This window comes from Populus euphratica, unplaced genomic scaffold (genome assembly GCF_000495115.2).
Source record: "Populus euphratica unplaced genomic scaffold, PopEup_1.0 scaffold299.1, whole genome shotgun sequence".
In the NCBI taxonomy this organism is placed as follows: domain Eukaryota; kingdom Viridiplantae; phylum Streptophyta; class Magnoliopsida; order Malpighiales; family Salicaceae; genus Populus; species Populus euphratica.
Genome location: NW_011500183.1, coordinates 274,325 through 288,111, shown reverse-complemented (window position 1 = coordinate 288,111; position 13,787 = coordinate 274,325). Strand labels below are relative to the sequence as shown.

Sequence of the window (13,787 nt, the reverse complement as noted above, 5' to 3'; positions counted from 1 at the left end):
CCATTCCACTCCCTAAAACCCTCGTCTTCTTCTCCTTTCCCTTCAAATTCTACTACTGTTAGTCTATGTTTCTCAAAAGCCTTAGCTACTACACCTCTGACAATCTCAAAATCCTATCAAAACAAACTCAGAGTCTCTGCAACAAATGATAATGACATTGCTGACACTGCTTTATCCACTAATGGTTCTGCTCCTTCAACAGCCAGATCAAAGTATGTATAAAGATCAAACCTTTATTATAATTCTTCATCTGGGCCAATGCCAATTTTTGATTTTTTGTTCATTAATTACATTAAAAGGATGATTCTTTAGCTGGGTCAAGGCTGGTTTTTGATAATTATTGGTTTTTTTTTTGTGTGTTTTGAATTGATGATTCAGGGCGAGGAGGCATACAATTTCAGTGTTTGTTGGAGATGAAAGTGGGATGATTAATAGGATTGCTGGGGTATTTGCAAGGAGAGGGTATAACATAGAGTCACTTGCTGTTGGTTTAAACAAGGACAAGGCTATTTTTACTATTGTTGTATCCGGTACTGAAAGGGTGTTGCAACAAGTTGTTGAGCAGCTTCAAAAGCTTGTCAATGTTTTGAAGGTCATGATACAATCCTAGACTCTCATCTATTTTACATTGATTGATGATTTTTTTTCTTAACTAATTTACCATGTTTCTGCTACTAAAGATTCTCATGCAATCACCAAATAGTATAATGTGGTTCATAGTTATGCATACGCAGTTTTTTATTGTTTTTTGGCTCTCTAGGTCATGTCTGGTTTGCTGGTGGATTGATAATGGAATTAGAGCTCTTTTTTCCAATTCCCAAGTGTCTGCTTTTTTCAAGAATCATATCCTGTTTCAGGATATTTGATATTTTGTACTTAGATTTCTTAATTGCTCTTTTCATTTACCTTAACTCATTTTCTGTCTCTTAATAAGAGACTAATTCCTGGAATTCTTACATTCAAGAATTTAATTTTATCTCAGGTTGAAGATCTCTCTAATGAGCCGCAGGTTGAGCGTGAACTAATGCTTGTAAAAGTGAATACAGATCCAAAGGACCGGGCTGAGGTGATGCTTAATGATTCTATATATGCTGAATATCAAGGATACTATTGAGTTTGGAAAAATAAGTACATGAATTTTTGTTATTGCATCTGCTTATTCACATTTAATCTTTTGATTTGATCTTCAGATCATGTGGTTGGTGGGCATCTTCAGAGCAAAAATCGTGGATATCTCAGAACATACTGTGACAATTGAGGTAATGATTCACAAACTCTAATCCTGCTCATATTAGGACATTAAGCAGAGTAGCTTAAATTATCAGGGAACTTATTCTTTATGTTATTGACACAAGTAACTTGATTGAAAATACATATTTTTTAGGGAAGAAACTGCATGCATATTTTATAAGGATTGGTAAACAATGTGCATATTATACATGAATGAAGACATGTATTTATTATGCAAACCAAGTAGATTAGCATAATTGCTGGTGATTTAGGGTGATGGTACTTTGAACTTACTGGGATTTTCTTACTTGCAAGCTATGGATGACTCAATTTGCTTTCATTAACAATTCAGAATTTTGAGTCTGTTAGATTATTTTTAAGTTTCCAGGATGAAGTGATCCACATGTTGATTATCTGGATTTGTTCTGCTTGATTAAAAAATGTTCTTTCAAGTTATTTAAAAAGCATAGTTAATAAGAAGATTCTCTATACCAGAATAGTGTTGTCCTTGGTTTAAATAAACTTGGTATTGACACCGTTTATGGCATCATAACATGTAGATCATAATCAAATGGCTATTCATGATATGTATATTACATTTAAACCATGTATCATCATCATCATTTTGGACTTAGTAAATTGCATATTTGCATTCAATTACATGTAACTTTTAAAATTCATAGTGAAACCACTCATTTATTTCATGGATTTAGGTAACTGGAGATCCGGGGAAGATTGCTGCTGTCCAAAGAAACCTAAGCAAGTTTGGAATCAGGGAAATTGCAAGAACAGGAAAGGTTGTCTTGGTTTTTCTTGTGATTATTTGTGCTTTATATCGGTCTCTGTCTGCATGTGTGCTGAGTGCTAATAACTAAACCTGTTGCTCCTAAAAGATTGCATTGAGAAGAGAAAAAATGGGCGCATCTGCTCCATTTTGGAGATTTTCAGCTGCTTCTTATCCTGATCTTGGAGAGAAAAGGCTTGCTGATACTGGTTTGAGGGCTAAGAAAGGAGCAGTTGCCAGAGAAGATGATATATCTGCTGGGGTACACACTTCAAGCTTTTCATCATAATTTTCTCCTTTCTGTGTTAATTTCTTGTATGTCAATAAATTTGTTTTAAGTTGGTGCTCAGCTGTTCTATACAGGCAATGGTGAATGTGAAGTATGAGTCAGGAATGAAAATACTGTAATAAAGGCTTTGTAAATTGACTTCATAAACAAGATGTTGAGCAAGGGACCCTCTTTCCCTCCTCTCTTGCTTTTTACCCCCTCTCAACCATTACAGACACTTGTTTTCTCCCTCGTGTGAGCTATTTAAGATGAATATTCTATATGATTTAGAATTCTGATGGGCATTTATTCACTTATGCGCAATGGATACTGTTGTTATGAATTTAATTTTCCAATACTTGGCTTGTCTCTGATCTGCCTTTTTACACTAGATATTTTGTTCCATTGCTATTGCTCATCCCAAAGATGTTATTAATTCATCCACCTTTTATGTTCCCAAACTCGTCTGTTTAAGAACTATCAATTGAATAGCAATATCAACTTTCCGAAGCAATCTCTGATCCCATTTTATAATTTTGTGGATTCCTCACTCCCAATCATAGTTTAAATATTGTTCATAATTTTTACCATGGATTGTGCATTTAATATAATTTTTTTCTCTCTTTTTTCTTTTGCTAATTAAGGGAGACGTTTATCCAGTGGAGGCTTCTGATGATTTTACTCTTAATCAAATTCTTGATGCTCATTGGGGTGTTCTCACTGATGAAGATGTAAGAAATCTTGTTCCTGCTTGCAACTTATTTCTACTTTCTCCATTTTAGGTGGCATTTTGTTTTGTTTTTTTTTTTTTTTATAAATGAAAGGGTCAGTGGATAGCAGATAACCATGGGTTCAATGCCAAATTTAACTGGAGTAGGCTAATCTATTTGTTGTTATTGGTGCCAGTGCCAAAGGGTTGAAATTCACAATTTTCCCCTTCTGTGAAATGCAACTCTCTAACATCTGGCTGATTGTCTTTCTTGAATTGGCTCTTATCAGTCCCATCCATTTAACAAAGGATACACATTTAATACGTGGTTGATAATTTTCAGACAGCTGGACTTCAATCTCACACTTTGTCCTTGCTTGTAAATGATCATCCTGGAGTTCTTAACATTGTTACAGGGGTCTTTGCTCGAAGGGGCTATAACATTCAGGTATATATGGTACTGTTATTGCTGTATCTTGTCTTAATTGTTTCAAAAATTCTCATCATCTGCTCTAATTATTTTAATTTGTTCTTGTTAGAGTTTGGCTGTCGGGCATGCAGAAACTGAGGGTCTCTCTCGTATTACAACCGTTGTGCCTGGTACAGATGAATCAATTACCAAGTTGGTGCAGCAGCTTTATAAGCTAGTAGAGATTCATGAGGTGAGAACTCCATGATTAAGAGTGATGAATCTTGTTAGACAAGTACATGATGGTTACAGAGTTCCATTTCTTTTTCATAACATTCTCATGTTTGAAAGAATGCAATTACATATGACTCATGAATTAATAGCCTAAACTTCAGAAAAACCTCAAAGAAGCACTTCTTTGAACTTTGTGCTCATATATTTTGTTCCTGAATTGCATTATGGTCAATCAAATCATTTGCAAGCCATTTCCTCTGTATTTTAGGAACACTCTACTTCAGGAGTTCAGATTAAAGTTTCTGGGTTTGGTAACTTACATGTTTAGTTCCATAGAAAATTGATAGTTGGTGACTCTTTCAGGTAAGGGATCTTACCCATGTGCCATTTGCTGAAAGGGAATTGATGTTAATAAAGATTGCTGTGAATGCTGCTGCTCGACGAGATGTTCTTGACATTGCCAGCATTTTTAGGGCCAATGCTGTTGATGTATCTGACCATACAGTAACTCTTGAGGTGAGTAACCGTCCTGTAGTTGAATGATAATGATAGACCATATGTCTGAGTCTCACCTTTAACTGCCATGATTCTATTGGCCTGGCTGTTGTTTAAGTACTTATCATACTGCTTTTTCCACTTTGGCAAACTATTGATGCTGATGGATTTACTTTTAATACTTGTTCCAGCTCACAGGTGATTTGGACAAAATGGTTGCACTGCAAAGGTTGTTGGAACCCTATGGCATTTGTGAGGTTTGTTTGACAAACTTTAAGTCTTACAATGGATTTGGATCTTGGTTGCATGATGTGATTTATTTAATCTGAGTTCAACATTATAGTATATCCCAAAACAAGCTGCCATCGTGACCACCAAAACGATGAAATGACTTCAAAATACTTTCCATGATGTTCCTTGCTTTTCTGTAGGTAGCAAGAACTGGGCGAATAGCATTGACACGTGAATCAGGCGTTGATTCTAAATACCTCCGTGGATATTCTTTTCCTGTGTAAATTGACAACTTGGGGGATGCTTCTTGCAGTGATAAAGATATTCCAGTTAGTTTCATATTCGTGCAGTGCTGGCATGTAAATTTTGGAGATATTTATAGTGAAAGTAAAGGCAAATTGAATAATAGGTTTTTCTAGGAAGACTAGCCATAAAGTACCAGTATGCAGCTGTCAATCTTGTTAGTTTTTTGAGTTCCATTAGAATGCTAGTTCTTTATTACATGGTACAATGAACAAAGTTGCCAAGGTGTGGCATGGCAATGAAACTTATCCTGGTTCTAGTTCTCATCCCAGTCATAGCAGGGAATGACCTGCAAGTCTGTCAATGTTGATACAATGCTAGCCCATTTGATATGCATTTTTGTTTTGTTTTTTCTACTAAGAGACCCGAATTCGAGATTTTGATGTCTTAAGAGGAAAGAGAAAATTGGTTTGATATGTTGAACATGGAGCAATTTTTCTCAAGTCAAAATCTCCAACTGAAATCTGATTTCGATATCTTATATATGTGCCAAAAATGTGCATCTTTTGGGTGAATTAATTTCCAAAGCATGTCTGAAAAAAAAAACAAATTAATGTTCTTAGATGTTTTTTTAATGTTTTTGATGTTTTAAAATCAAAATATAAAAAAATTTATGAAAAAACGTTATTCTATTATATTAAAAAAAAAAAAAACACAAATGTATCATATTACCGAACATTCTGTAATCGCTAAAGCTTGTCCATAGAAATCCAGAAAAAGCCTTCATCATTATTGAAGTTCTTGTCCATGGAAGCCAGGAAAGCTCAAAGGATACATGGATTAAGGACTTAGGAAAGCTTATAAACAGTGCCTAATGACATCACTCACGAGCAACAACTAGCAACTTCTTTCCTACATTTTGGCCGGTGAATAAGCTTAGTAGAGATGTTGGACCACTCTCAAGGCCTTCTGCTTTATCTTCCACATATACTATCTTCCCTTGCTTGATGTAAGGTAAAACCATTTCCAGAAACTTGGGATAGAGGTGATAATAGCTACCAGCTAGGAATCCCTGCATACGAATTTGTTTCCACACGATAAGCGTCAAGTTATGGACACCTTCATGCTTTTCGAGATTGTACTGAGAAATCATTCCACACGCAGCAATGCGACCAAGATTCCTCATGTTTGCTAATACCGCATCGAGCATTTTACCCCCAACATTCTCAAAGTAAATATCAATGCCTTCAGGGAAATACCTGCCAAATCAATGCAAAATAAGTACTCCTCTACCCTATCATACCAAAGTAGTATGGACTCAACAGCTAAGGGATATCCTCGAGCCAGCACTGTAGGTAGAACTAGATACCTTAACTGCATACTTTGCAGCAATCTTGCATAAAGTACGATTCCCAAGCTTCATTATGGTGCTTGATATTTATTACTACTGACCTTTTAAGAGCTGCGGTCAAGTCTGGCTCTTCCTTGTAGTTGAAAGCCTCATCAAATCCAAACTTGTTCTTAAGCAGATCAACCTTGTGTAAAAAAAAAGACCATGTAAAAGAAGAAAAACATAGACCATGTAAAAGAAGAAAAACATCAGCAAGCACATCAGTAGTGACTCTGGCCATAAGCACAAGCCACCTAACATTTAATAAGACTGAATAGCTCTTAGGAATCTCTGCTGTGCTAGGAGATGCAGACACGACAGAAATACGTCACCTTCGAATCCATTGTTTTCATAAATTAAAAATTCAATTCATTTTGTTTTGTTTTCATTTATAGTAGGGCGGAGGTTTCCAGTTAGGCTCACCTTCTCTTTAGATCCAGCACTACCCACAACATAGCAACCCAACAATTTTGCAAATTGGCCAACAATCTGGCCAACAGCTCCTGATGCTGCAGATATGTAAACATACTCTCCTTTCTTTGGAGTGCAAATTTCATAAAAACCAGCATAAGCAGTCATACCAGGCATACCTAATAAGAACAAATCAACAACAATTTCATGTGAGCTTTAACTATATGAATCAAAACATACTATCTCTCTATGCCTAGTTTCAATAAACATGCTGTTATTGTTCTGTAATCTATCAACACTGCACATTCTGTTCAGAACTGATTCTTGCGCTGCAGCTGACCTCAAGCTTTTAGACCAAGTTTTTGTTTAACACAAACACAAGTCACGATTTCATCTCTTTAGCATCTTTAGCTTTTTGAAAAACAAAGGTGAAACTGAGTTTGAAAATTTCAAAACAAACAGACCTAGAATTCCTGTATAGTATGATAGGGGCACGTCAGTGTGCTCGATTTTGATCAAAATTCGTGGTGATACAATGAGACTGTACTCTTCCCAACCAGTAAAACCCCAAGCTAAGTCTCCTTTCTTGTAGTTTGGATGAGTAGAATCCAAGATTTTAGCCACTCCATATCCAGTTAGAGGCTGTATATATAATTTGAACATCACATCACCATATCAATCATAGAATTGAAATACACAGAAACACATTTTTACATATCCAAAACAAAGCTCCTTCATGATCACTAGAAGAATACTGTATTATCATCATGTTTGTGACAAAAAGAAAAAAGAAAGTTCTCAAAAAAATCAAAATTGTCCTTCAATTCCCATCTCAAACCCAATTTTAGACTGTTAAACATCTACGTTCTCCTTCTTTGGTACAAACCTCAAATGGGCAATGACAATTTCAACAAGAAATCTCAAAATTAATTTTTAAAAAACTCTATTTCATTGTTCGAAGATCAAGAAATGAAATGAGACAGGGCTCACCTTTCCAAGTTCGAAGGAGGAAAAACCACCATCACCAGCAGACATGCATTCACGCATATATGGATCACAAGACAGGTAAAGATTCTTGACAAGGACTGCATCTTTAGTCCCTTCTGGTACTCTAAGTTTTATAGTATTAGTTGTAATAATTTGCATGTCAGACTCCTTTGGAAACCCTGTGACATAGTTTTTCAATGCCACTTGCTTGTTGCTCACCTCCTGATCAGACATCCTTGATTATTCTATGTTGTTATAAGATATGAAATCCCACTTAATTTTTTGTTCTTGTTTCTCTATTGTCTTAAAGTAAATGAGCACAGCCCCACAGGGCGTATTGCAGGGGAGAGTACTGCATGTTACGTTTGGAAGGTGATGTGTGCGGACCAGAACCACTTGCTAGTCAAATTCTACAGAAATATCTCCTTGATCAATTCTTAGTCACATTGGAGCATAATATTCAACAGTTGCCATCACGGCAATTTAATGGCGAATTTCTAGTGGATTATTATTTCTTTTTTATAATTTTTCTACAAAATTTATCAATAGAGTCAATGAAAATTAAATCTAAGAAAATATTAAGCAATTCATGTGTATATTTGCTTTCCTTTTTGTCGGTGTTTCTCCTCTTTTAGTTCTTAGGTGTGCTATGGTTCTCTTTAACGAATATGGAAAGGTGACTTGTTCAGTACCTCATAACCTGTATGCCTAGCTTCAATTGAGTCCCTAGACTATACATTCTATCAATTAGTTTCAAAATGTTTCAAACATTTCTCAGTTGGGTCCTTATTGCTAAAGTTTGTTAATATTTTGCCTCTAATGTGCCTATTTTATGCAATAAAATGACATATTTTTAAATAATTTCCTGAACAATTAGTGAAAATGGGTATATGACAGTAACAAGGATAATGAAAAAAACTTTATGGCCAAAATGATTAGTTGATGATATTAGTTTGTCATCTGAATTGAGTATTATATATTATGATTATTAAAATGCTATTTATTAATCTAAGAATTAGATGTACCATGAAAGAACATGAATCTCACTGATATATTGACAAAGCTTATCCTAAAGTGTGTTTGGTATTGTATTTAGGAAGCACTCTGAAAAAAATTAATTTTTTTATTTTAAATTAATATGTTTTTGTTATTTTCAGACCATTTTGATATGCTGATATCAAAAATAATTTTTTAAAAATAAAAAAATATTATTTTAATGTGTTTTGAAATAAAAAGTACTTTGAAAAAGAATCGCTACTATAATTTCAAACACGCTAGTTGTCATAACTCGAATCCCGGATCCATGACCGGCAACGCAGAAATAGTGTCAAAAGGACACCCCACTTACATTAAGCCTTAGAACGAACATATCAAAAGAACAGGTTATTCAAAAAATACGCAACATTTTATAATCTTCAAAAATATTATGTTACTCAAAACTGATGAAACTAAATGATAGTTCAAAACTCTTCATCAGTAATTAAAACAAAAACAATCATTCATAATACTCATTACATTGTCAAAATCCAAACTTAATTAAAACAGAGTAATAGTGGAGCGTCTAAGACGTCAAATTAAAATAGCCTTGAACAATAAACAAGGCATACCGACCCAAAACTGAAGAAGCAGGAACACTCAACAAAGTCCAACTACTATTAGAAACTAAGAACCTAAAATAATAATAAGAATGAGGGATGAGTTCAACCAACTCAGTGAGAGAATAATATTTAATATATATTTTAGATATTTTTCATATTAATAGTTTGCAAGATAAATTATCTTAATATACATATACATATACATACTAAACATATCATCATAATATAGTAGAATACATATTAGAGATTAGATGACACCCGAAGGTGACTACTATGGGATGATCAGTCGCCATAGGCTCATGCCTTTCTCACCAGCTAGGTATACAGAATACTATATGCACATAGGCTAACTACTCTCCGTTAGCATGGAGTTACTGACAAGTCCTATATCAAAGTATAATAGATATTTAGAGAATCATCAAAGAAACGCATATCATATCAAATAGAATTTAGTTCGACAAAATGTGAGTGCAAATTCAAGAATAAATGAGTACATGGAAAATAAAGCAAAATATATAAATATTCAAGAGATTAACTCATCGTACTCATCATATAATCATCATACATATTTATTTATATTATATGCATATTAAAGATTATCCCACTCACTCGAAAAATATAGAACTAAAAGGAACGTCAAACAAAATACCCGAAAATCCTATTGAGGATCGTTAGGAGAACCTACAATAATATATGAAATATACTAAAAAAACAACTCAAAGAAAAGATCCCAATGCATAAAATAAAACCAGGTTTAGTCTCCTAGGTTTAGGGACTAAAACGACAATTATCCAAAATAGGGACCAAAATGTAATTTTACCAAAACTAGACCAAACTATAAATCAATAACCATACTGAAATTTCACCCATAAACCATCCTTAATTCTGTCTAGAACAAACTAGGGACCGAACTATAATTGTTATAAAGTTTAAGGACTAAAATGTAAATTCCTAAAATTTAGAGACCAAACTGAAAATATTCCAAATCAATTATCAAACTGGGATTCATCATCCTTAACCTTATAATAACACTCTCTAGAATCTCAAAATACAATTAGGGGTCAAATTATAATTTTCCTAAAGTTTAGGGACTAAAATGTAATTTTCACAATTTGAGGGACCAAATTGAGTTTTTGTAATCTTCAACCTCAAACCTAGAATTTTCATAGTTACCTACTGTTATCTCCTGATTTCTAACATAATTTCACCATTCAAACAAAATTATAACTCAACAATATCATCTTTACCTACAATCTCTCAAAATCAACTAATTAACTCATTATCCACCACAATCAACCAATAACATTCAAATTAATTCATTAATCAAATCCAAAATATAATTTTCAAAACCCTAACATTTATCAAAACAGAAATTAGAAGCTCAATTAACACATATTTATACATAATATTATCTTTAAACTTATTTTCTCCAACTGTCTTCTCCTTCCCTTATCTTTCTCCCTTTTCTCTTCTTCTTCCTCCCCTTTTCTTCCCTTCTCCTGTCAATTTTTTTTTTCACTCTTAAAACACAGCTCTCTTCTTCTATTTCTTTTTCTTTTTATAATTATCAACTACTATAATATTCCTTATTCATTTATACTCTTTTTTAGCCTTCAAGGGCTTTATTTCCTTTTACCTACTCATCTTATTTCATCACACTAGTGCTCAAGTTTAAACATTCATTAGACTTGATTTATTTATTTAGTATTTGAGAGATGTTTGATAAAGACGAATAAAGAGTAGTTTTGTAAGTTAAATCATTTTATGCTAAGATAGGAATTTGGTGGGCTTGTCTTAAATTGTGAGTCAAGTGAAAAAACAATTTTCATGTACTTAATCCACATATAAAAGCTTAAAGTTATTATATTTTAGGGTTAGAAAACATATTTGTTAGTGTCTTGTTTCTCACTTTAGTGGCTAATGAGAAGAAAAAAAATGTGAGTTCTAAATTACTTAGAGAATTTGCATGAGAGAACAATTTTGTGTGAAACTTTACAATTACTTACCTTTTCATAGTAAATTTCCCTAATTGTTTTGCCTATAATGTAGGTCTATATTAGTGAAGCGTGCAAATTTCATACATGCTCTTGTATGATTGATTGTAATTGTACTGCGAGATCATTCCACAAGCAGCAATGTCAAAGCTAGCAAGGTTACTGGCTGGAGTCATAGCGGAAAACTTAGGCCACCCAAGAGGAGTGTTTGAGAGCACTTGTCAAGAAAGCAATTGTTTTCTTAGGTTGAATCGTTACCCAACCTGTCCAATATCATCAGAGATTTCTGGCTTATTGCCTCACACTGATATCGATTATCTAACAATCCTCTCTCAATATTGATGCGGAACAACAAACAAAAGAATTAAAATCGGGAAAAGAAAGAAGCTTTTAGAGGAGAAGTTGAGAAGAGAAAGCAAAGAAGAAGAAGAAAGGGGATTGGAGATATGCAAAATCTGCAAATTTTCATTAATCATAAAAAAAAAACTCTCACAATGACAAGAGAGCATATAAATAGTAAATTCTAAAACATCCAACTAATGGGCTCGGCCCAAACTGTTTAACATAAATAATAAGATAATAATGCAATGGGCCCAAATGGGCTTAGTCTCCCAACCACAGCGTGACAGGCTGGGCCATCCTACGCCGTCTTCGTCCATATACTCGTATAGTTTGTGGTGTGGGTCTGGTGTCCCCATCAACTCTCCCGGGGTTAGAGAAACTCGACCCTGTCGAGTGTAGTACTGGCCGACTCTGATAGTATTCCCAAAGATCTGGATCAAGCTGCTGTAAAGTATCTCTAGTAATCCAAGTGCAATCTGAGTCAGGTCGACCCACCCAACGCACTAGAAACCGTTGAACCTCACCATTCCTGTTAAAAACAACTTGTTCATCCAGAATAGCATCAATATTATCCTTTTGTGCTGATGTCAAGGTGAAAGGGATAAAAGTTTCAATAGGATCATCAGAAGAGGAGTTAAGTGGTATCTCAAATGGATCATCTGGAATAGGAAGTGGTTTGTGGTATGCAACTAGATCCTCAATATTAAATGTAGAGCTAATGCCAAAATCATGTGGTAAATCAAGAACATAAGCGTTTGGACCTACCCGTTGTAGCACTTTGAAAGGTCCGGCACTACGTGCATGTAATTTTCGATTAGCTCCCGAAGGAAACCGCTCGGGTCTAATCCGTATCATAACATAATCTCCCACTTGAAACTCATTATGTCGTCTATGTAAATCAGCTTGAAGTTTATATTGCACATTACTTGCTTGAATCTGTTTAGTGATCTCAATATGCAAATCCTGAATTCTACGTGCAAAAGACTCGGCTGACTCAGACACTCTAGCATGAAGGGACATGGGAAGAAGGTCTAAAGGTTTCCTAGGCTTGTAACCATGTACAACTTCGAAAGGACTCATGCCTATTGACCTATTGATAGAGCTATTATAGGCAAACTGGGCCGTAGGAAGAATTAGATCCCAATTCCGATTATGATCACTTACTAGACACCTCAAAAGGTTGCCCAAACTCCTGTTAACCACCTCAGTTTGACCATCAGTTTGGGGGTGGTAAGCAGTAGAAAACTTCAATTTGGTTCCCACCATATGCCAAAGGGTTTTCCAGAAATAACTTGTGAATCTAACATCCCTATCCGAAACTATGGTTTAAGGAAGACCATACAACTTGACAATCTCATCAAAATAGAGTTTTGCAACTTTGGAAGCATCTGTGGTTTTAGTACAAGGAATAAAATGGGCCATCTTAGAGAAGCGGTCGACAACCACAAAAATAGAATCATGTTTCTTTGTAGTACGTGGAAGCCCAAGCACAAAATCCATGCTCACATCTTGCCAAGGGCAAGTAGGAACGGGCAGTGGGGTGTAAAGACCAGTATTTTGTTTTTTATGTTTAGCTAGTTGGCAAGTTCGACATTGACCTACCAATTTAGCGACATCTCTTTTCAAACTAGACCAAAAAAACTGGCGTTCCATTTCTTCGATGGTTTTATTCCTTCCAAAATGTCCTGAGAGACCTCCAGCATGAATCTCCCATATCAAAAAATCACGCACAGATGTTTTTGGGATACAAAGCTTATTATCCCGAAATAAGTATCCATCTTGGAGGTGATAACCATTTAAAACACGGTGATTCTCATCCTTCAATGTTAAGTATATTTCTCCAAATTCTGAGCAAGATTCATACTCCTCTTTAAGTCTCTCAAATCCTGTGATTTCAACACTCATTACAGATAACAGCGTTACCCGACGACTCAAAACATCTGCAGCTTTATTTTCTATTCCAGATTTATGTTTCAAAACAAATGAGTATGCTTGCAAATATTCAACCCAATGACCATGCCTATGATTAAGCTTCTTTTGGGAGTTAAGATAGCGGAGGGCTTCATGGTTAGAGTAAAGAACAAATTCTTGTGGTAACAAGTAATGACGCCAATAACGCAAGGCCTGAACCACCGCATAAAACTCTTTATCATAAGTTGAGTACTTTTGTTTGGCCTCATTAAGTTTCTCACTAAAATAGGCCACAGGGTGACGTTCTTGACTAAGTACTCCACCTATACCGACTCCCGAAGCATCACATTCTACTTCAAAGACTTTAGTAAAATCAGGTAGCCGTATTACTGGAGCCTCCGTCATTTTCTTCTTAACCTCCTCAAATGCCATATTAGCTCCTTTACTCCACCTAAACTCACCTTGTTTCAAACAATCTGTAATAGACGACATGATGGTGCTAAATCCCTTAATAAAACGACGATAGAAAGTCGCAAGCCCATGAAAACTAC

At 35.0% G+C, this 13,787-nt stretch overlaps 2 protein-coding genes across 2 annotated transcripts; one reads left to right on the top strand and one right to left on the bottom strand.

Annotated features, from left to right (window-relative positions):
• Positions 1-6: 6 nt before the first annotated feature.
• Positions 7-4,928, top strand: LOC105111574 (acetolactate synthase small subunit 2, chloroplastic-like; the record flags this gene model as incomplete). Its single annotated transcript, XM_011006975.1, has 12 exons — positions 7-212; positions 379-592; positions 983-1,066; positions 1,191-1,259; positions 1,944-2,027; positions 2,124-2,276; positions 2,927-3,013; positions 3,335-3,439; positions 3,531-3,653; positions 3,998-4,150; positions 4,321-4,386; positions 4,561-4,928. Coding segments are annotated over 12 exons (1,428 nt in total), but the record flags the coding sequence as incomplete, so codon positions are not given.
• Positions 4,929-5,310: 382 nt separating this feature from the next.
• Positions 5,311-7,738, bottom strand: LOC105111573 (2-alkenal reductase (NADP(+)-dependent)-like). Its single transcript, XM_011006974.1, has 5 exons — positions 7,395-7,738; positions 6,869-7,046; positions 6,417-6,583; positions 6,056-6,138; positions 5,311-5,862 (listed from the first exon to the last, which is right to left on the bottom strand). Exons 1-5 carry the CDS (start codon positions 7,623-7,625, stop codon positions 5,484-5,486), a joined length of 1,038 nt encoding a protein of 345 aa, XP_011005276.1. The 5' UTR covers positions 7,626-7,738; the 3' UTR covers positions 5,311-5,483.
• Positions 7,739-13,787: the final 6,049 nt, after the last annotated feature.

Excerpts from the sequence above, each read along its gene's own strand:
- LOC105111573 (XM_011006974.1), bottom strand. The coding sequence starts at position 7,625 with ATGTCTGATCAGGAGGTGAGCAACAAGCAAGTGGCATTGAAAAACTAT. Across the intron at positions 6,139-6,416 it reads GTGCTGGATCTAAAGAGAAG|GTTGATCTGCTTAAGAACAA; the intron begins GTGAGCCTAACT and ends TTTTTACACAAG. Across the intron at positions 5,863-6,055 it reads TTGACCGCAGCTCTTAAAAG|GTATTTCCCTGAAGGCATTG; the intron begins GTCAGTAGTAAT and ends TTGATTTGGCAG.